The sequence below is a fragment of the Phoenix dactylifera genome, chromosome 3 (assembly GCF_009389715.1).
Source record: "Phoenix dactylifera cultivar Barhee BC4 chromosome 3, palm_55x_up_171113_PBpolish2nd_filt_p, whole genome shotgun sequence".
NCBI classification, from domain to species: Eukaryota; Viridiplantae; Streptophyta; class Magnoliopsida; order Arecales; family Arecaceae; genus Phoenix; species Phoenix dactylifera.
The window spans coordinates 2,787,728-2,810,078 of NC_052394.1; the positions used below are offsets into that span (position 1 = coordinate 2,787,728).

A 22,351-nucleotide genomic window follows, 5' to 3' on the forward strand; every position below is an offset into this window, starting at 1 on the left:
AATTCCACGTATATACTGATACAAATGTCTTTCTCGACTTTTCAGTCCTGGTTATTTTTCTCAAGAATTAAGATCGTACTACATTGTAACGAATTGATTCTAGAATTAGTACATTCAAAGGAAGAGTCCAAGAAGAAAGAGTCCAAATCTAAGGAAGAAACTCCTTTTGGATTAAAATTTCCATTATTTTATGTGCAATTAAAATTTTGTCAAATGTAAATTCTTTGTTGGGCATAGCCAAAAAACCCTATATAGGTTTAAAATAAAATATAATAAATAAATTGTAAAGTATATTGGTGCCTAGCTTATATTGAAATCTTTCTAAAAATTATCCATATCTAAAACCTTTAACCAAGCGTATTATGACTAGTTGTTAGAAAAAAAATATATAACATACCATAAAAAAGCAAATATAATCACCCAATTATAATATCTACCAAGTATTCTTTTCCTTATTGATGATGTGAAAATTTCTAGGAGAAAGTTATTTTGAAAAACTCGATAAATGGTGCCTATTTTTTTATATAGACATTGTTTTATGTGAAATATGCTATGTAGAGGTGGATATGTGAGAATGTGGGCCAAATATTAATTTATGAAAGAAAACCAAATGTAAAGGGTATTAGAGGTGAATTTGATGCATTCATGATCTATGTGGTGAAATAGTTTATTTGCAAATTTCATGCTTATGGAGCACTAGGAATAGATAATACTAACTACAACGATCAATCAAATGAATAGGAACTAGAGCACTAGGAATAGATTTTTGACTTCATATTTATGCAAAACATGTGATATACAAAGTTCCACTAGGAGAATCTTCTCATAAAAATCATTATTTTCAGTACAATGAACAAAATTATAGTCATTCTGATGAAAGTTCTAGTTACTCTCTCTCCAAGCACATATTTATTTACAGTAATGTGGAAAACAATATTTGCAATTTGAATTGAATATCTAATTTGTGAAATCCAATGTAAAACATAATCCAACATGTTAGTTAGATGGTTTATCGAGCATAATTGATATGGTAGATGATTAAGGATGTCTTGCAAGCAACAAGTTTGTAGTCGAATTATGTCATAACAAATGCCCAAGCAGCTTGATCCCGACTATTGATTTGTATTAATGTCTAGACATTTTATACCATCAGTCTAAACACTAGATAAATAAAAAGATTTTCATGATAGTATTTTGCATTTCCAAACCCATCTCCTCCTGTATTGAAAGTATGATCATGGATATCTCATACAAATTGGATACGAATACATCCAAAAAAGTCAAAAGATAACAAGTCCTGGAATGCACCGGATAATTCCCTCTCCCCTGACCATAGGGTTTCTCCAGAATGGTTAGCCATATATGAGACTATCCAATCTGCTACTCGGTTGAGTGCTTTTCCTGCACTATCCCATCCCTCTCTCACTTTCCAAGGAAAGTATTTATTTATTCCCCCATCTTGGTCCATTTATGCATAACAGCATAAGTTAGATAAAATATTCACAATTTCAAGCTATTGCTTGGGGCCTAGCTGGGCAGCATCCTCTCCGTACCCACTTTTTATCCCAAAAGTAAAGAGGTGCAAGTGGAGGCCCAACTTGGTGCGATCCACTCGCCACCTACCTTTCTTCAGCTTGATCAATTAACGCCAACAAAGAACCCAACCGATTTCGTGAGGAGGCCCGAGAACCAGCATGCGGCCGGCCAAACTAGCTAACCTCCGCCCTCGGATGGACCAGATCGGACGGCCCACAACTGATACCTTCAAAAACAATGTCCTTCCTAGGGTTCTTAGATCAATTAAAATATATTTATAATAATAATTTATTATTATTATTTTCTTTTTTTTTTTTGGATCTTCGCAAGACAACGCGGAAAGCAGGGGGCAGAAGGGTACGTCGGATCGAAATCAACGGCAAGAACTTGACAAGCCAAAGACCGTCGGATGGGAGATCCGACGGCGGAGAGGGAAACCCTAGCCAACCCGGCTGCGGTGGATCACTTTATAATGAACTCGAGTGTCTCTCCTTGGCTCCCAAACCTTTGCCAGTTCTTCAGCGGCCGTCCGTTCTCTCGAGCGCTGGCCTTCCTCTCCTGGGTGAGATTTTCCTTCCACCTCCTCCATCTTTCGGTCGTTTGCTATTTTTTATCCTTTTCCGATTCAGAAAGGTCCTATCTTTCTCTTTGTGTATCTAGTTTTGCGAAAGATTTCTCTTCGTTCATCGTAGTTGTTTGTGGGTTAGATCTGTGACGATCTCTGCAAAAATGATTCTTAAAGATCGAATCTGGTTTTTTAAGAGCTGCATATAGTCTGATTCTTTTTGTTGCATGAGTTCTTGAATCTTTTAAATTAAATCAGTAGATCTGGATTTTGCATATATGTGATTTCTTTTTTGCTTCAACGGATCTGAACCAGTATTCTATGATTTTTCTTAAGAGTAATTTGCGATAAGAATTTTTTCTTTTGGAGGGATTCGGATTGTTTGTGGTGCGTACGATAGATACCTTTTCTGCAGTACTTCATGTCTTATGGATCTAATTGCCAGAAGTAATTTGTTGTTCATATCTAGAGCTAATTTCTGTTATTGGTGTAGTTCTCTCTTTAGACTTTATCGTTTAAAAACTAAATTTTGATGACGGATTTGTTGTCTGTCTTATTACTATTTTGTACAGATGAAGTTAGCAACATTTATGAAACTGTACTGTCTTTTCGCTGATCTGATATCATGTATTATGTTCCTTGTGAATTTGTTTTCATCAAAAAAGAATATATGTAGAACGAAGAAATCGGGAATGAAAAAGCGTCCATTGTCTAATGGAAAGGACAGAGGTTAATTAAACCTTTGGTATAGGTTCAAATCCTATTGGACGTGATTAGTTCATTCCAATTTCAAAAATGGCTGACCTTGCCAATTTGGGTGATGGAAAATCTGAGATATGCATACTGATTGGTCCGAAAGTGAGATTCTTCAAAAGGGCAAATCATTTTAGTATGGACATATTTCATTATCAATCTTCATGGCAAGATCTTTCACAATAATTTGTGAATGAAGCAGGATTATGTTTTCTATTATTTTATTTTCTCCTGAAAGTTTTGTTTATATAACGGGAATATAGCAAAGCATAGTGTTTGCTAGTTAACTAGAAAATATGAAGTTTACTCGTTTGCCTGCTTAATTACATAAAAAAGTGCCTATCCATTTTAATGTATATATTATATGGCTGTACTATCATAAAATACTTTGATTGGAAGTTAATTGTGGGTATCTTTGTTATGTTGAAAACGAGTCAAACAAAGACATCTCCCACCATGAAAAAGTGGTTCTAAAATTTGAAGATTAGACTCTTTTTGTTGTTGTAATTAATTATCGGAAAACATATGCTTCATAGTTAGATGTTCTTCCCTTTTTAATGTCTCTTTTGTTGACACCATTTGTTTATATTTACTGATCTGTTATTAGAATGACATAGCTTCACTTTTGGGCTGTCTGAATTGGTGAAAATGCACTAGCAAGTTACTTTAGTATTCATGATATTTGAACAAACATATTTTAAACTTGTCTGCAGGCTGCTGATATCTTTCAGTTAGTTGATTACAAACTTATGATGTTGCCTTTTGTGCCTCTGCAATTTGATGCTTAAATAAAAAAATTTGGTTCAGCTTGAAAGATCATTGGTCATCTGAGCTAAAGATCTTTTTTTAAAAAGATAAAGATATCTCATTTGATAGATTTTTCAGGTTTCCTGTCTTGGTATAACCTAGAATAATCACACTGATTTTTTAATATCTATGAGCGATCCAATATGTAAATTTTATATGATAGTTTCAGTGTGTTTGGCACTAAAACAGCAAAGGATTGTATTTGCACGTTGGACTGTTAAACCGTGGCTAATTACATTGTTAATTTAATGAGAAATCAGAAGTTTTAGTATGTTTTGAGCAATGTTACTTGTATATGTCATGTAATTTTGATGATTACTCTGTGTATTGAAGGTTTTTTAAATATATCAACTTTTCATCTGATTGATGTCTAATGTTGTCTGCGTTCTTTCTTGACAGCTATTCTTGCTTTAGTAGTCAAACCTTGATGATTACCCTGGTTATTGAAGGTTTTAAAATATGAAGCTTGCAATCAGTTTATTGGATTGATGTCTAATGTTGTCTGTCATCTTCTTTCTGGACAGTTATCGTTGCTTTAGTAGTCATTCACGTCCATCATGGGGAAAGAAAAGGTTCACATCAACATTGTGGTCATTGGTCATGTCGACTCTGGTAAGTCGACCACCACTGGCCATCTCATTTACAAGCTTGGTGGTATTGACAAGCGTGTGATTGAGAGGTTCGAAAAGGAGGCTGCTGAAATGAACAAGAGGTCATTCAAGTATGCTTGGGTCCTTGACAAACTTAAGGCTGAGCGTGAGAGAGGAATTACCATTGACATTGCTCTTTGGAAATTTGAGACCACTAAGTACTATTGCACTGTTATCGATGCTCCTGGACACCGTGACTTCATCAAGAATATGATTACTGGTACCTCTCAGGCTGATTGTGCTGTTCTGATCATTGACTCCACCACTGGTGGATTTGAAGCTGGTATTTCAAAGGATGGTCAAACCCGTGAGCATGCCTTGCTTGCTTTCACTCTTGGGGTTAAACAGATGATTTGCTGCTGTAACAAGGTAAAAAACTGAGATCTATTTTGTTCACGGAGCATCTGTTAGGTGTATGCACAATTTATGTTCAAAATAGAACATTTAGGTTCAATGCATCCCAAGTTTTTTTGTTACTATTGTGTTAAATTACCATGTTCCTTTTCTTCTTTTCTTGTTCCTTCATTTAAGCACATAGCCTGTCGGATATGATCGTTTTAATCGTATTTGTTATTTATTTGTTATGCTGCATTGTTCTAGATGGACGCCACAACTCCAAAGTACTCTAAGGCCAGGTATGATGAAATCGTGAAGGAAGTTTCTTCTTACCTCAAGAAGGTGGGTTACAACCCAGAGAAGATTCCTTTTGTACCCATCTCTGGATTTGAGGGTGACAATATGATTGAGAGGTCCACCAACCTGGACTGGTACAAGGGTCCCACCCTTCTTGAGGCCCTTGACCTGATCCAGGAGCCCAAGAGGCCCTCAGACAAGCCTCTCCGTCTGCCACTTCAGGATGTGTACAAGATTGGTGGCATTGGTACTGTCCCAGTCGGACGTGTTGAAACTGGCACTCTCAAGCCTGGCATGGTGGTCACTTTTGGTCCCAGCGGTCTGACAACTGAAGTCAAGTCGGTGGAGATGCACCATGAGGCCCTGCAGGAGGCCCTTCCTGGTGATAATGTGGGTTTCAATGTGAAGAATGTTGCCGTCAAGGATCTCAAGCGTGGTTATGTGGCCTCTAACTCAAAGGATGATCCTGCAAAGGAGGCAGCCAGCTTCACTTCTCAGGTTATTATCATGAATCATCCGGGTCAGATTGGCAATGGTTATGCTCCTGTGCTTGACTGCCACACCTCTCACATTGCTGTTAAATTTGCGGAGATCCTTACCAAGATTGACCGACGGTCTGGAAAGGAACTTGAGAAGGAACCCAAGTTTTTGAAGAATGGTGATGCAGGTTTTGTTAAGATGATTCCCACCAAGCCCATGGTCGTTGAGACCTTCTCTCAGTACCCACCTCTTGGTCGTTTTGCTGTGAGAGACATGCGCCAGACAGTGGCTGTTGGTGTCATCAAGAGCGTTGAGAAGAAGGATCCTACTGGTGCCAAGATCACCAAGGCTGCTGCAAAGAAGAAGTGAAACATGCATTCTGAATGTGTTTTGGTCAGAGTCTGCAGGAATTTAGTAGGTAGCAGTGTCGGTTTGGTTTTTCATGGTGTTTGCTATAGGTTTTGGTCAACGCCATTGTCTCTATTTGGCAACCTGTTGCAGAACTGGGTGCTTGATAGGCGGTGGTGGAGTCTTTTGTGTTTTGTGTCTTTGTTATGGCATTGCTGGTATCCATTTTAGACTCCAATCAGCTGCTTCAGAATTTTTAGGTTTTTGCTCCTGGGCAGCTTGAATAGTTTCGCTATCTTAAGCTACAGTATCTTTTTAATGTTCAGAATTTTAATAAATTATTTGTTTCAATCTTTGTTCGATTGTGATATTATATTGCTGTAATGGGTAAACATAAAAAGGTAATAGTCTGTGGCTCCATGCCTCAGCTATGCTTTAAACCTGTTGCGTGCGGACAGGGAGGTGCATTGTGCCTTGGAGGATGTGCTTTTACTTTTGCATGTCTTCTTTTTTCAAATTTGCATTCCTATATATTTTTGCAGATAAGATGAGGTTCAGGTGTAAGTTGTCTGATCTTTCTTGATTCCAACTTAAAAAGAATGCAGAACAGGTAATAATTGCATTCTTCTTCAGCTGTGCAGCTACTTTTTATTCCTTTTCTTACTATGATGTGGCTAGTTTGTGTTTGATTTGGACCTTGGATTCATGAGTTGTTTTGTTCCCTCTGCCCAGTTGCTTGCTATGTTGGGCATCATGCTTGTGGCCATTTGAGAACACAATTGGTGAGGTACATACAAGGCCCTACTGGGAATGAATCTAGGAAAATTGTAACTGTCTTGTCAATAAGAACCTTGCATGCTGCTGACTTCTGCCACATTTTCAATGGGATTGATTCTTGTGGGATATCAGCAATCTGTTTTGGAGGGAATACCTTTGCTTAATGGATGGTGTAGGGTTCTTTGCTGTTTTGCTAGTGAAATTGGTGGCAGAATTGCAATTAATCTGTGGGAAAGCTACAGAATGAAAGTGTAGCGGCCTTAAATGCTGCCAGATGAAATGCAAGTCTGGTACATCAGTTTTTGAAGGACTTCAAAGTGTTTCTCTCTCTGTTCTTTGGTAACTAGGATATTTATCATAGATATCTCGTGCATATGGTGCAATAATATCTTTACATCCATGTATGGTAACCGCAAAGATCCAACGGCTCTTAATTCTGCTCTATGAATCAAGCTTTGAACTTAGTGAGGGGAATAGCTTGTTTGTATGAACTTATTAGCTGCCTTGTGAGGGTTGAAGGGGTGTTTCATATCCAAGTAATTGCAATTTTTATTGTCTGCAAACTTACTTGAGCGTTCTCTTAACTATTCTAGAATTTTTGTATGAATGGTTCATGCTTGAGTGTGTTTAGCCTTTATGAATGCTCTTATAATTTACTAGGGGTTTTCACAGATAATTTCGACCTTCTGTCAATGACTTTGTTCTCATTGTCTCTTTATTGTACATCTAAAACAAAAAATGTTGTCCTTTTCTGTTTTCTTTGCCATTTTAGCCTCTAGGCTTGTTCCACTCAGATCTTCCACAAACTGCTTGTTCAAATGCGGTGGCGATATTGAAGAGAAAAATAAAAGAAGTGAAGATATTTCTGTTATCTATGCAATTCTGTAGAGAACAATATAGAAAATGAGACATTCTGATGTACTAATCTTTGATCTGTACTGCAATGTTTTGTAAATTCTTTTACTGTGTTGGGTTCAAGCTATATGGTTTGGCCAATATTAGTTGCTTTAGGCAAAATATCACATGATGTTTTAATGATTACCCTGCAAGCATTTATTAAATTATCAACCTTCCATCTTTTTTTTTTCCTGCTCAAAAAAAAAAAGCTTTCACCTGAACTGAAAGAAAATAGCTTCTGATGTTATTTTTGTTTTGAATACTTCTTGGTGCACCTCCTTGTGCACCCGGAATAAGCACCACATGGTGGGAGATTTTTTTTCCACACGTATGAAACATGTGTGCCACGTGGCTTTTCTTATAAAGCTCACATGGTGGGAGATTTTTTTTCCACACGTATGAAACATGTGTGCCACGTGGCTTTTCTTATAAAGCTACTTTGTCATCCTTGATGCATATGATTAAAGCCAGACTTAAGTGTGGGGTTAGACATTACTACCTTTCTTAGTATACATGCTTAATAATCTACACTTGTAGTGCATATTTGGAGAATCATCTAAAGTAATTGCTGATAACTTGCGGTGGATGAGAAAAGCTGCGAGAATGTTAAAAAAAAAATGGAGAAAAAATAATAAGTACATTGAAAAATTAATTTACATTTCCTTAAATTTTTTCCATGAAGTTTTTTATGGGAACTTTGCTTCTTACCGTTTTGCTCCTCTCCTTGTGCTCCTATCCTTCTTGTAATTTACATATGCACGATCTTATAAAGAATAAAAATCTATGCAATATATATATATATATATATATATATATCTGTGTGTGTGTGTGGGCGCGCTTGTGCGTGTGTGTGTGGATATGTATGTGTATATTGATAACCTAATAAGCCAATCAGAAACTAAACCAAAATATAAGATTTGGGTCACAAAATTAGACTTGATAAGCTTTTGGCGAGGATTGGATCTCACAATCAAACCTAAAGTCTTATTGGACCGAGTTTGGATATGGAAAGTTTGGTGCCCAAAAACTTGAAGCCCAACCCATAATGCAAACTATATACATACATAAATCTATTTATCTCTCTCTCTCTCTCTATATATATATATATATATATATATATATATACATATGTTCATCATGTATTGGTACAAAAATTCAAATATGTACTTAAAACTACAACAGATATCCACCTTGCCATACATTTTTAAGAGTTTTAATATTATTATCTTTTATAATTCATAGTTCTTGAGATAGTATTTTTGGTGCATGAAGTAGTCTGAGAGGATAATTTATTAGAGGCAAAAAATATTTAATGAAGACCTGGAATCCAATAAGATACCTGATTTTGGTTGGATATAAATATAAATTTTAATTAGAGTTGAGTTTGGATTTGGATAAAGATAAATATATTTTAAATTTGGATATTAGATACGGCCGAATCCAACCCACTGACGTGGAGCTGAGTGGGCGTGTTCCTGTTTGGCAAGGTAAGACAAACAGCAAACACGGAGCCGGCACGAAATGTTCCCCAACTTCCCATGCCGGGGCACGTGCGCCGTAAGCGTGCCGATGCGTCTAAAAATCCTACCAATATCGCCGCGTTGATCTCACGCAGCCTCGAGGAAGACGTGGCATCCGCTCATTTGTCCGATTATACTCGACGGTGGGATTTGTATAACACCGAGCACCGTCCGATTAAAGAATCCCACGGTCTGGAGAGAAACCCTAGCGTGTCAAGTCTCCGAAGTTTCAGTCCTCCTCTATAAAAGGATCGCAGTGGCCCTGCCGAAAACCTTCTGCGCTTCTCTCTCGGCAATCCCGATCCCAAATCGCTCTGCCGCCGCCGACAGAGGTGAGAGCCACTGTCTGTTCGAAAGGCTGTTCTTTTTGATCGAATTATGTTTCTTTCGTTAAAATCTTGCATGAATTCTCGAGTTCTGCTGAAAAAATTCTTACCTGTTAATATATGGCACGGATCTAGTATTAGAAGTAAAAGATTTATGTGTTAGATCTAAAGTTCCTCGGAATCGTCTCTGTTTTTAATTTTATTTTCGTAGCTAATGTTGCGTCGGTGGAGGCTTTTTGAAGAAAAGCGTTTGTTTCTGTGTCTGATGCAATTATTGTTCTGATCTAAGTTCTTATGTGATTGATATGATTGTGTTTTGAACGATATTGTTGGAAGCTCTCGATTTAGGTGTTCGATGCCTCGTTTGATGTATTCGATCTAGTAGATATTCGTTTTGCAATTCTTACTTTGAACCGGTAGCTAGCTACATCTTGCTTTCCGATTTTAATTCGCTGGACGGTGATGGTTGTTTGTGTTAGATCATTGATTGAAAGATGCTGTCTAAAGCTGGTGTTTTTTTCGTATATCTTAGTTTCGTCCTTTTTTTTTCCTGGGCTAAGTTCTATCGTCCCATGGTGAACGAGTTACTCCATTCGCCCTTCGTATGTGCTATTTAAAAGAAGAAATTGGAAATTGATGCATACGCGTGTACGGCAATCTTTTCAGCATTTTGTTAGAGATTTAACTACTAAGATCTTTCTGGAAGTCATGTCTCTTTGTTCCTGTGGTACAAGAATATACCTAACCACTTATTGTTGTATCGTGAAAATTTTGATCTTCACTGGCTTTATCATTATTGTGGTAATTCAAATATGTTGCAAGTGCCTTTTGGTATTACAATACTGATTAGTGATATTATAATACTGATTGTTCCTTTTTCAGAAGGAAAATCTGCTTTGTTTGAGTGCTACGTGGTTGCCTTAACTTGAAGGACTTGCTCTAGAAATATTGTTCTGGTGTTTTCTCGTTTAAAATACTTTCATGGTTCGCCCTTTTGTCCAGTTTATGTATACTCGTATGATTAATCGCAAGGGGTTTTGAATCTAAAGTTATCCTTTTTGTTTTGATCTGGTGGCTTATATTAACGTCAAATACATTTTTTTCTTCAAGTTCATCGTCGCTTCTATTACCAATTTGGGTTTGTTAAAATTTGGTATATTTTTGCCTCTCCTTTCAGCTGCAAGAGTTTTGCACTTTAAATGTCTTGATGGCTTTGTTCTGGAGGCATATATCAAACTTAAATATCAGGGAGTTTTCATGTCCTGTGTTTTTCCTTATTAGCTCTGGACCTTGAACTCCCGTACATGTTGACATAAGTTGGCTTTAGTCCTTTTCTCTTATATTTTTTGGATCTGTCTATTCTGAGTTATTTCTTCTCGTTTAGATTATTAATTGTTATACATTTTATTATAGTCCATAGTCGCTTATATTATCAATTAGGGTTGTTTAAAGTTTGGTATATTTTTGCCTCTCCTTTCGGCTGCAAGAGGTTTGGACTTTAAATGTCTTGATGGCTTTGTTCTGGAGGCATATATCAAACTTTAATATCAGGGAGTTTTCATGTCCTTGGTTTTTTCTTATTAACCCTGGACTTCCAACTCTCATACATGTCAACATGATCTGACTTTAGTCTTTTCCTGTAGATTTTTTGGATCTGGAAAGCACTATAGTTCTGCGACTGTTTCCGAGCAGCTTTTTTTTAAAGTTTCAATTGCTTTATGCATTGTATTGTATTTGTGTATGTGACATAGTCTGAAGTAAACAATGAATGAGCTCTCCTAAATGGTAAAGGAAGATACTATGGATTTTTAAGATGATGTTCTTTGTGGTTACAGTAAAAACATTTTATTATAAACTGAGTTACTCTTCTTTCTTTGTTTTGAACAAACCGTGGGTTTATCTAATTAAGGGCGTTTTATTACTAAAGTGTACGAATGACCCTTCTATATTTTTTTATGGGCATATTTACCATATTTTCCCTTTTTATTGTCTTATGCTTATTGTCATCAAAAATTTTGCTCTAGTTGCTCATAGGTCTTTTCACATGTTCTTCAAGTGTTTTTCCTTTCTCTTTTTCTATTTTTCTCCCTGCTTTTGTGTTGATTTCTACCTGATGATCCTATATGTGCAATGTGACTGTGTATGTGTCATGTTAGATTGCATTATTTTTATTGTTTATAAGCTATCCTTTGTCGAAGGACCTTTATCTTGACTTTATTTAAGTATATTAGTTTGAAATTTGGAATGCAAGCTTTGTTTTTCCACTAAATCTTCTTTTACATTTGTGAACTTAGGTTCTTTTTCTGTCATTAGATATGCAAGTCTTCTTGTTTCCATGTTATTCTTTCCTGATCATCCTTTTTCCCCCTTTCAGCAATCATGGGTAAGGAAAAGGTACACATTAACATTGTGGTCATTGGCCATGTCGACTCTGGGAAGTCGACCACCACCGGGCACCTTATCTACAAGCTTGGTGGCATTGACAAGCGTGTAATTGAGAGATTCGAAAAGGAAGCAGCGGAAATGAACAAGAGGTCATTCAAGTATGCTTGGGTTCTTGACAAGCTGAAGGCTGAGCGAGAACGTGGTATCACAATTGATATTGCTCTCTGGAAGTTTGAGACCACGAAGTACTACTGCACTGTCATTGATGCCCCTGGGCATCGTGACTTCATCAAGAACATGATCACAGGCACCTCCCAGGCTGACTGTGCAGTCCTTATTATAGACTCCACGACTGGTGGTTTTGAGGCAGGTATTTCCAAGGATGGACAGACACGTGAACATGCGTTGCTTGCCTTTACTCTTGGTGTCAAGCAGATGATCTGCTGCTGCAACAAGGTATGAATATTGCTGCCTCCTCCTTGCTGTTTCTAACACTACATCACCATTCGTTTTCGAAAGTTATTAGATGATGTCTTCAACAATATGGTGTCGTCATATTCTTTTTCATGGTTTTCTGTCTAGTGTTCTCAGCCTTCTCTGCTATGCATGCTTCTAAGTGTTTTAATGTTGATTACATATTTTCGTATTTTGGTCGTTTTGTTTGCTCTGTGAAATGTAACAATGATATTTATTAATCATGATCTGTTTATTTTATGTTTGTATTCCCTAAATGCTGTCCTATTTTATGATAAAAAAACTGAGATCTATTTTGTTCACGGAGCATCTGTTAGGTGTATGCACAATTTATGTTCAAAATAGAACATTTAGGTTCAATGCATCCCAAGTTTTTTTTTGTTACTAATGTGTTAAATTACCACGTTCCTTTTCTTCTTTTCTTGTTCCTTCATTTAAGCGCATAGCCTGTCGGATATGATATTTTTAATCGTATTTGTTTTTTATTTGTTATGCTGCATTGTTCTAGATGGACGCTACTACTCCAAAGTACTCTAAGGCCAGGTATGATGAAATCGTGAAGGAAGTTTCTTCTTACCTCAAAAAGGTGGGTTACAACCCAGAGAAGATTCCTTTTGTTCCCATCTCTGGATTTGAGGGTGACAATATGATTGAGAGGTCCACCAACCTGGACTGGTACAAGGGTCCCACCCTTCTTGAGGCCCTTGACCTGATCCAGGAGCCCAAGAGGCCCTCAGACAAGCCTCTCCGTCTGCCACTTCAGGACGTGTACAAGATTGGTGGCATTGGTACTGTCCCAGTCGGACGTGTCGAAACTGGCACTCTCAAGCCTGGCATGGTGGTCACTTTTGGTCCCAGCGGTCTGACAACTGAAGTCAAGTCTGTGGAGATGCACCATGAGGCCCTGCAGGAGGCCCTTCCTGGTGATAATGTGGGTTTCAATGTGAAGAATGTTGCTGTCAAAGATCTCAAGCGTGGTTATGTGGCCTCTAACTCAAAGGATGATCCTGCGAAGGAGGCAGCCAACTTCACTTCTCAGGTTATTATCATGAATCATCCTGGTCAGATTGGCAATGGTTATGCTCCTGTGCTTGACTGCCACACCTCTCACATTGCTGTTAAGTTTGCTGAGATCCTTACCAAGATTGACAGACGGTCTGGAAAGGAACTTGAGAAGGAACCCAAGTTTTTGAAAAATGGTGATGCAGGTTTTGTTAAGATGATTCCTACCAAGCCCATGGTTGTTGAGACCTTTTCTCAGTACCCACCTCTTGGTCGTTTTGCTGTGAGGGACATGCGCCAGACAGTGGCTGTTGGTGTCATCAAGAGCGTTGAGAAGAAGGATCCTACTGGTGCCAAGATCACTAAGGCAGCTGCTAAGAAGAAGTGAACAATATCATCGAGTGCCTAGCAGTGTGGTAGTATTAGATGGTTTCCCTGTTTGTCTTAAGAGTCTTGGTAGAGGGGGCATCGCCCCCAAGTTCTAGTTCTTTTCCTCTTTTTTTTGATTCAGTTGTGAATCTGGATTAAATTCACAAACAGCTTAAAATTCAGAAGTCCTTTTTGTTTTCTATTGGATGATGAGAGTTTTGGACATCTGATTTTATAATCTTGAGACAGCATTTAGTATTTTAAGCGAAGTGCTTCTCTTTCCTTCATGTTTTTTGCCTGTGGCCTACTTGTAGTCCCGCTGATGTTACTGGTTCCTAAGTAACCCTTGCTCATAGATCAAGAGTTCAGCCATGACTGCTGCTGCAGGTGCTAGGATGGTTTATTATTACAAATTAGACTGTCGCTTTCTTGTGGGGTTTTAGTTGTTTCTATCTTAATACTTGCTATATTGTTTTGCTTTCTTTGTCATTTGTCATTTGTTTATCTGTTCTTGTTATCCAAGTCATAACAAGCTGTGCATTATTAATCCACCAAAATCAGTAATGTTTGAAGAGAGATTTGGTGGAGTTCAGCCAACAGCATGGTTTCCTAGTGCAATTATGTTTCGTAAATCATTACTATTGTGTGATGATTGGTTGATGATAAGCTCAGATTGGTTAAATGTTCAAGGTGAATTAACGGAGGTTTTCAAGCTTCCGCAGGACTGGTTAAATGTTGATTGGTTGGGGTTTTTTGCTTGCTAGCTTTATGTGTCAAAAATTGCTGGTTGAGGGTTTTCATTTGATAGCTTTCTGTGTTCAAAATCTACCAAATGTACCAACAATCGAGTTTGCTGCCTTTATGGTTAGAGTTGGTCAGGCTCCTTTCCTTTGCATCCACTCTTTCCTTGCTCCTGTGCATACACAGTTCAAATAAGCTATTTAAGTTTTTGCAGACCAACATATGTTAAATTAAACTTTCCGTATCATGATAGAGGGCAATGCATAGCAAAGTACTCTGATAATTGGGCATATATTGATCGCAAATGCTTCTCTCAAACCTGAAATATTAATACACAATGTCTCATTAAGAAGAAGATCTCCCTTCCCAGTAATTGCGCAGATTTTTTTTTTTTTCTTGACATTCGCTACAAAGAAAGCCAAATTGATCTAAACCGATATGATAAGATTATCTAGATTTTTTTGGTAAATAAAACACCACAAGTTTGTGAAGATGCATGCTTGGTTATCATCAAAAGAACAACCAGTTTTCCTGCACTATTTTGGTAAGAATAGACACCAGGGCATCAGAAATTTTCAGCATATGCACCATCAAATATCAGCGTCAAGCTTCGTGCGTGCTGCTTTCTCTGCCTCATTCAAGACGAATGCTTTTAGTGACTCAACATCTCTTGGACCTGCATGTCATGTATAACAATTTCCACCGAGTGTGGTAGTTAGCAGAGGTGATCCATCCAACCATTGGGCAAGTAACAGAAAGATGGCCAAGACGCCAAAAAGAAATAGAATATCAAATACATAGAGTATCTATCAACCAAAAACATAGACATAAGCAGCCATAAGCAAAATATGCCGTACATTATTTCACTAATATTGTGTCTCATGTTAATGTTTAGAGGGATTTCCTAACCAGACTAGTAAATGTTGAAGTTTGCTATCTACTTGAAAAGAATGATTACTTTTTAGTTAACATACTTTAGTATTCATTTGGTTCACAAATCCTGAATACTTCCATGCCTCCTGGGCAACATAGTGTTCAAACTGTGATTTCCTTAAATTAATTTAGGCTTTTTGCCTCCCGTATGCATTTTGTCAATTCTTCAAGGTGTTTCCTATATACTATGCAAGCATCTCCATTACCGCCCAGCAGTTTGTGCAACTACTTGACCAACGTCAATGCAACCTGGTAGAGCAATATCAGGGAACCTTGCTTCATTAAATGTTAATAAATAGAAAGGGGAAAGTCCTGGTTTTTTACAAAGTCTAGGATTTAAAATTACTAAGTAGCAAAGCTGATACAATCGCACACCTCTCCTAGTTTCACCTTAAAAACAAACAGAGGCTGGTATCACACACGAAATGGGAAGGATACAGGCATCAGGTGGTGATCTGTCTGGACCAACTATAGTCAAGGAGTGATCAGTTCAGATTAGCTAGAGTAGCTTTTTACAAATACATACATACATACATACATACATACATACATACATATATATATATATACACATATACATACACATATATACACATACACATATATATACATACATACATATATATATATATATATATATATATATATATATATATATATATATCGATCCAAGCAACAAAAGAACGAAAAAACCCACCAAATTTCATCAACTAGTTCATTGTAAAGTGTGCCTCAACAAATATGACTAAAAGTTACCTTTGTATTTCGCAAATTCTTCTCCATCATAAAAAATCTTAAATGTCGGGTATGAATGGATGTTGAGCTGGGAGCATAATGGTTTGCTTAAACTGCAATCGACTTGTCCTATCTCTATTTCATCTTCGCCTTCAACAGCCCTTCCTAGGTCTTCCCAGAGTGTTCCCAAGTTCTTACTGAAAATGAACCCTCTATTAGTAGTGATCAAGATAATCAAAATACCACTCAGAGTTTTGATGTATAACACATGCAAGCAGATCGCTAGGCCTACACGTAAAGGATACCATGAATCACTTTTTTTCTTAATATTATCAGAAAACGAAAACAGTTAATACCATCTCTAGGTCATGGAGATAAATTGATATCCATGGGATATTTACCAGTGTTTACACCAAGGAACACAGAACCGCACAAACCACACAGTGTCCTTCTCCTTTACCTGAATAAGGCATTAAAAACATAAGATCAGAAATAGTAAGTAGTTAACATATAAATTCATTGATAAGACCATATTGAAAAGTTTATAGAACAAATATATGAGTAACTCCATACTACACAAAGATGGAAAACTGCAAGACTCAGTGCACAAGCCCATTTATGCTAAAAGTCATCATAAGAACCAAATAAACCAACAACAAAGATGCAATATAATTTCTTTTCCTATCTGATCGGTTATCAAACATTATCAGATTTTTTTTGGGGGAGTTCCATAATTGAAAGAATAATATAGGTATAAACCTTTCATGTCCAACTGGGAAACAAATAAATTAAGTTGTACACATACAATTCCTAACACATAATTTGGTGCATAGCAAAATTTCTCCTTTTCTAACCATAAATTCAAAAGCCAAGATCGTGCAATGGCCTCAACATGGCTACCCGATCAACATAAAGTTAAATTATATACATAATTACATACTGATAAACTTGAATGTCCCAGATAAAACTTTTAGATAGGTGAAGAAAACTTGTAAGGTCAATTCCATATAGATGGAACAAGATTGCCTATGGGTTTAGATATAGCATTGCTCAAGAGAGATGACCTACAAGATGGAGAAATTAGAATTTAGTAGTTAGTATTTAGGGAGATTCTGAAGCCTGCTGTTCAGAAATCTTACTTGACAATTAAGAGAGAACTCAATATAAGAGGGGATGGGTATACGATTCTTAGAATTCAAACCAACTACTAGATTGACTGACTGAAGTTAAATGGGAAAAAGAGGATAGACACTTATTCCTAACTGCAGGCATCAGTAAACATAATCAATTTTGTTGTCAAACTATAAGTAGGCTAAACATAAAACAATGAAAACAAAATTGCAAACTAAGTTTTTCTGGTGTAGGTTCTAGGCGGGCTGAATTCTAGGGTAGAGAAGTGTACTAATCAAAGCTTGAGGATAAGTATGCGAGGTATGAAAAAAATCAGATCTGTTATAAATCTATACGCGGTAAAGAACCATAAACAAGTAATAAGAAAGAGAAGTCAGAATAAAAGAGATAAAAACAGAAAAAGAAAGACTGGAGGGGTCAACCTTTTCTTTTGGCCACAGAAATAAAGGAGAAGCCAGGATAAACTTTCCTACTTCATAAATAAAAGTTGCCAGCTGCTACAACAAGTTAGAGAGTCCTAGTTGAGCTCTTATATATTTAACAAAAGAAAAATATGAGATACATAATTCATGTATCTCAAAAAAAACTGGAGTATGAGAAAAGAAGTTCCAACTATTTCTCACTGATCTTCATCCTGGAAATTATCATAAGTTTGAAAATTGCTATAGTCATCCAGAATGAGCCAGTAAACAGTTTGCCAACTTCTTCAAAATTTGGGCCCATTGAAAGCCAAACAAAGTATGGATTTGACCTCTTAGTGCACATGTAGTGTGACCACATCTTCAACTTTTGGTCTTTCTCCTCTTCTTTTTCGTCTCCTCAACCTTTATTTGACATCCCCTTGTTGCCAGAAAATTTCACGCCTATGTTGCATACATGCAAAACACCTCAAAAGATTCTTTCTACCATCATCACTCCTAAGTTTCCATTGACATACCCATTTCTAGTTTGATCCTTGTTCCACCATAAGAGTCAAAAAGGTCTGGGGAAGACAGAACGATCAATACATCTAGTATATACAAGGAGAAAATAAGAACATGTAGTAAAAAATTGCAACATAATTCAAAGAAGCTATTCATGACGGAAGATATTGCAATGCGAGTCAAATATGGAATAGATCTTCCAACCCTCTTACAGGTTGTTTTAGTAATATGGCAGGCCATGATCCTGTCCAGTGTCACCTTGGCTACAAACCTAGCATAGACTAGCAAAGGGGCAACATTAGATCCAATGCCAGTCGATCCATTTGGCCAACCCCTATTGATGAGATGAGGTTTGTGGTTAAAATGGCACCTATATTAGCCATGGGAGACCAAGGAATCTTTAATTTAATGGGAACAAAATACAAGTAATGAACACATAAACAAGTTTTTCTAAAAAAATCATAGGATTAAGTCATCTGATGGAACTGCTTTGATAAGGAGAGAAATCTAATGGCAAAGAGTTAGATGCAACACATAATTAGGGATGAAGAAATGCATCAACTCAACATAATGAGAGCTGCTATAAATTAGTAACACAAAGGAAGTATTAAAAGTTGATATTGCTATGCATAAGCTCTGAAATGTCAAACAATTAAAAAAGTGCACAGTATGTCATCCCTATGCATCAAAGGTTGTATCCCACTCCAGGATGCATGGTTGGGAGCTTATCATACAAGTCACATACATCAAGGCAAAGTCGAAATCATAGGATGTGAGAAGTGATTGAATAACTCCAACACAATCTTAAACGAGATGACGTGCTGATGTTTCAGTCAGGAGAATCATCAAATTGTTGTATGACAGAGAATATACACATCAGATTCAATTGATATAACATAAATAAAAGCTGTTTTGCGATTACGTAACTACAAAAGGGGTAAAAAAAAAAACCTGAACATGAAATAAATCAGAAAGTGATATGCCGCTAAAAATCACTAACTAGTTCAAGGGAGTGCATACCCATGCATAAGGTGTAGGTTTAAGAATTCCACGCTTCGGTGTTTCCTATATATCAAGTGACCATAGTCTCATAAATCAAGGCTAGGTTTGGAGCTCAAGGTATGTTTCGTTTTTGTCCATAAAGCCAAGTGGTGGTAACATGACATGCGCAATTTAACAGAGAGGCAAGATTGAGAAATTTTTAGTCTTTGACGTTCGATGGAAAGGCCGTCTACACCATCTCCGAGATGGAATTTCCATGAAGCCACTGCCAAGATCCAACAACTGATAAAAATTATAATTCCCTTGATTAAACATTGCTGGTTGCCAATAAAATCTATAATTGCATGGTGGTTTGTTTGGCGCCTTGATGCTCATAATTTTTTTCTCACAGAAATACGTTGCCTCTATAAACAAAGGGGGTTTTTTATGAAGTAATTGTCTTTATAATTCTCGCATAAAAACCTTTTAGTGTATATACTCCAAAAAAAATAATTGAAGAAGGAAAGCAGTCACGCATCATGCATAGAACTGAGGCTTCGAAAGAGGGGTAAAAATCATTCTTTACGGTACCGAACGTAGAGAGGGTCTCGATTTGGAAAAGAATCGATGAAGTCCCTACATCGCAAACTACTCGATGACCATTTTTCTTTTGATTCTTCGGTAGGAAAAAAAAGAAAAAAAAACAGGGAGAGAAATAGATCAAGATTCAACCTAATCGGGAAGTTACCTTGTCCGTGAAGGACTCTGCCGTGAGGGTGAGCACGTCGGCGTTTGTTCGAAGGGAGGCGTTCAGAAGGAACAAGAAGAGGAGGAAGAAGAGCGCACGACAGCGTCGGAGGACCGGATCCATGGCGGCTCTTCGCTGTGACCCGCAGTGGGCTCTTTTGAGAACGCGTTCGGCGGTGATGGCTATGCCGACTCTCCTCGCTTTCACGATCCCGGCCCGGTCCAATTTCGGCGTCCGGTCTGGCCTTGGCAAATTTGGACCGGAGAAGCGCTGCACAAACAATTGGGCCACTCGACAGAAATTGGGCCTTTAGGCTCATTACAGCGACCGAGGGGCGAGGGCCGAGGGCTCCATGGTCATGGCGGCTCTTCGCGGTGACCCGCAGTGGGCTCTTTTGAGAACGCCTTCGGCTATGCCGTCTCTCATCCGGCCCGGTCCAATTTCGGCGTCCGGTCTGCCCTTGGCAAATTGGACCGGAGCAACATTGCAGCCACAATTAGGCCAGTCAACGGAAATTGGGATCTGCGGCCCATTTTGTGTGCCACAGGCCCACAAAGGTGACCTGGTTGTGACCAAGGCCTATGGCCGTGGAGAGATAAAAATGGATAATTCATGCATTTTTTTAATTTGAGATTCATATAAGTTTTGACTTTTGAGATGAATGTGAGTTGAGAGATTGATATGCACTACTTGGGACTGCACCATGCTCGATTTATGGGGCTATTGTATTCCCTTGGATGTGTATTTGCAGTAAACTCCATCAATGATCAGCCAAATACCTTAATAAAAATGAGAAGAGAGTCAAATTTACTAGTAATTTGCACTTCCGATGCGCATAATTTGATAAAGAGAGAGGAATATTTCAAGTGAAGATGAAAGACTAGAGAAGGAGACCTATGGGCCTGCATCACCTAATATGCATTCCTTGTACAAGTACAGAGAAAAGATCAAGTAGAGAGAAAAGATCAAGAAATGAGATGAAACAAAGATGACCTACAAATAGTTTCATCGAGCTAATATGATGAATTGGATCTATGCATGGTCATATCAATTTCTATACTTTTGTCTATCTTCTCATTGATCTCTAGGATAGATATTTTTTTGTCTGCATGTTTCACAAGGTTCAAGCTCAAAAAATGATATGCTTAATTATCCGAGCAAAACTCCTATTTGTGAAAAAATACATGGTAAAAACAAATTAATCACAATAGCAACAGTTAGTAATGGTGGTGGTATCCAAAAAAAAAAGAAAAAAGAAGTGGTAGTAATACTAACAAGGCAATGATAATAATAACAATAGTTATTACATTCACTTGGATGGAGAGAACATAAGGGCGATGTTAAATTTTGCCATTTATATTGAACTTGGTCTTATTGGCCTATATTTCTCTTCCTTCCTGGAACTAGTTATCAAAATTGAACATGTTTCTCTAGGCAGTAAAGTGATGTAGAAGTTCTAGCTACAAGTTATCAAGTCATTTCATGATGTAGTTCATTTCTCCACACGATTCTCTTGCTAAAAGAAGACAGTGGTTTTGACTAGAAACAGCTAATTAGTGAAACTATGATAGATAGAAAATGATAAAATTAATAATAAGAATGTGATTGCATCATTTCATGTTGTGGCATTTAACGATTTTTGTGAGTTACAAGCTTTACAGGTGAGACAAGACATTTTTATAGATTTCTATTTCTCATATTATTATTATTATTATTATTTCAACATCCATTCTGAATATTATAACAACTCAGGATCTCACTCAAAAAGGCTCGCTAGAAGATATTTTTTTTGGCTCTTTAATTTTGTATAAGTACTCAAGATCTTCCTAATGAATAACCAATATAGGACTAAATATATGCTCATACGGATCCTCGCATACTTCCTCCATTTAAGTCTTAATATTCTAGTTAGGCTAAGAGTCCAAATCTACTCAAAACTAATCATAAGCATCATAATTGGCTCTTAATCAACCTTAAAGAGCCCGTGCTACAGTAACTCCTAGTTTAGATGGGACATAAGTTGGATCCGCTCTGACATAATTTGCAACAACTTAGAATCTTATCCAATAAAACTACATAGAAGGTATTTTTTTGAGTTCCTTAGTTTTGTATAAGTACCCAAAATCTTTCCGATGAATAACCGATATAGCACTAATTACGTGCCCGCACGGATCCTTACAAACATAGATATTTGATCACTAGATGATATGCATCAAAACAACATCATGTAAGCCAGACATGTTCATATATATATAGAGAGAGAGAGAGACATGCATAGCAATCACATAATATAGAGGCCATGCACCACATGGAAATGGGATATGCCGAGATAAAATTCTTCAAAAAATTGTATAAGAGACCTCTTGTCAGATAAAGAAGGATCCCACCGTCCAGGAAATTTCATGCACTACATTTGGCTCCAAAATATCTCTCCCGTTATTGAAATCTAAACTCAGTAACATCTGTCATGGCTGTGAATGTTGACTCGTTTGGTAGGTTTAGATCCCATTCTCTATGACATTTTTTTGCAAAGTTTCAAGCTTCACAACTTCTCCGAATGCAAACCCACTCCGTGAACGGAATTAATATTTTGTCTTGGCCAATACCAGGTGGAGATTTGGGGGAGAAATTCAGACA

At 37.3% G+C, this 22,351-nt stretch overlaps 3 protein-coding genes across 3 annotated transcripts; 2 read left to right on the forward strand and 1 right to left on the reverse strand.

Annotated features, from left to right (window-relative positions):
- The first annotated feature begins 1,855 nt into the window (after positions 1-1,855).
- Positions 1,856-6,127, forward strand: LOC103708765 (elongation factor 1-alpha). The gene is made up of 3 exons (XM_039124269.1): positions 1,856-2,098; positions 4,186-4,680; positions 4,912-6,127. Exons 2-3 carry the CDS (start codon positions 4,219-4,221, stop codon positions 5,791-5,793), a joined length of 1,344 nt encoding a protein of 447 aa, XP_038980197.1. The 5' UTR covers positions 1,856-2,098; positions 4,186-4,218; the 3' UTR covers positions 5,794-6,127.
- Positions 6,128-9,136: 3,009 nt separating this feature from the next.
- On the forward strand, positions 9,137-13,807 carry LOC103708774 (elongation factor 1-alpha). The gene is made up of 3 exons (XM_008793851.4): positions 9,137-9,298; positions 11,667-12,133; positions 12,660-13,807. The coding sequence occupies exons 2-3, from the start codon at positions 11,672-11,674 to the stop codon at positions 13,539-13,541; spliced, it is 1,344 nt and encodes a 447-aa protein (XP_008792073.1). The 5' UTR covers positions 9,137-9,298; positions 11,667-11,671; the 3' UTR covers positions 13,542-13,807.
- Positions 13,808-14,535: 728 nt separating this feature from the next.
- LOC103708755 (protein disulfide isomerase-like 5-1) lies at positions 14,536-19,897 on the reverse strand. The gene is made up of 4 exons (XM_008793828.4): positions 19,715-19,897; positions 16,333-16,391; positions 15,953-16,128; positions 14,536-14,939 (listed from the first exon to the last, which is right to left on the reverse strand). The coding sequence occupies exons 1-4, from the start codon at positions 19,835-19,837 to the stop codon at positions 14,854-14,856; spliced, it is 444 nt and encodes a 147-aa protein (XP_008792050.1). The 5' UTR covers positions 19,838-19,897; the 3' UTR covers positions 14,536-14,853.
- Positions 19,898-22,351: the final 2,454 nt, after the last annotated feature.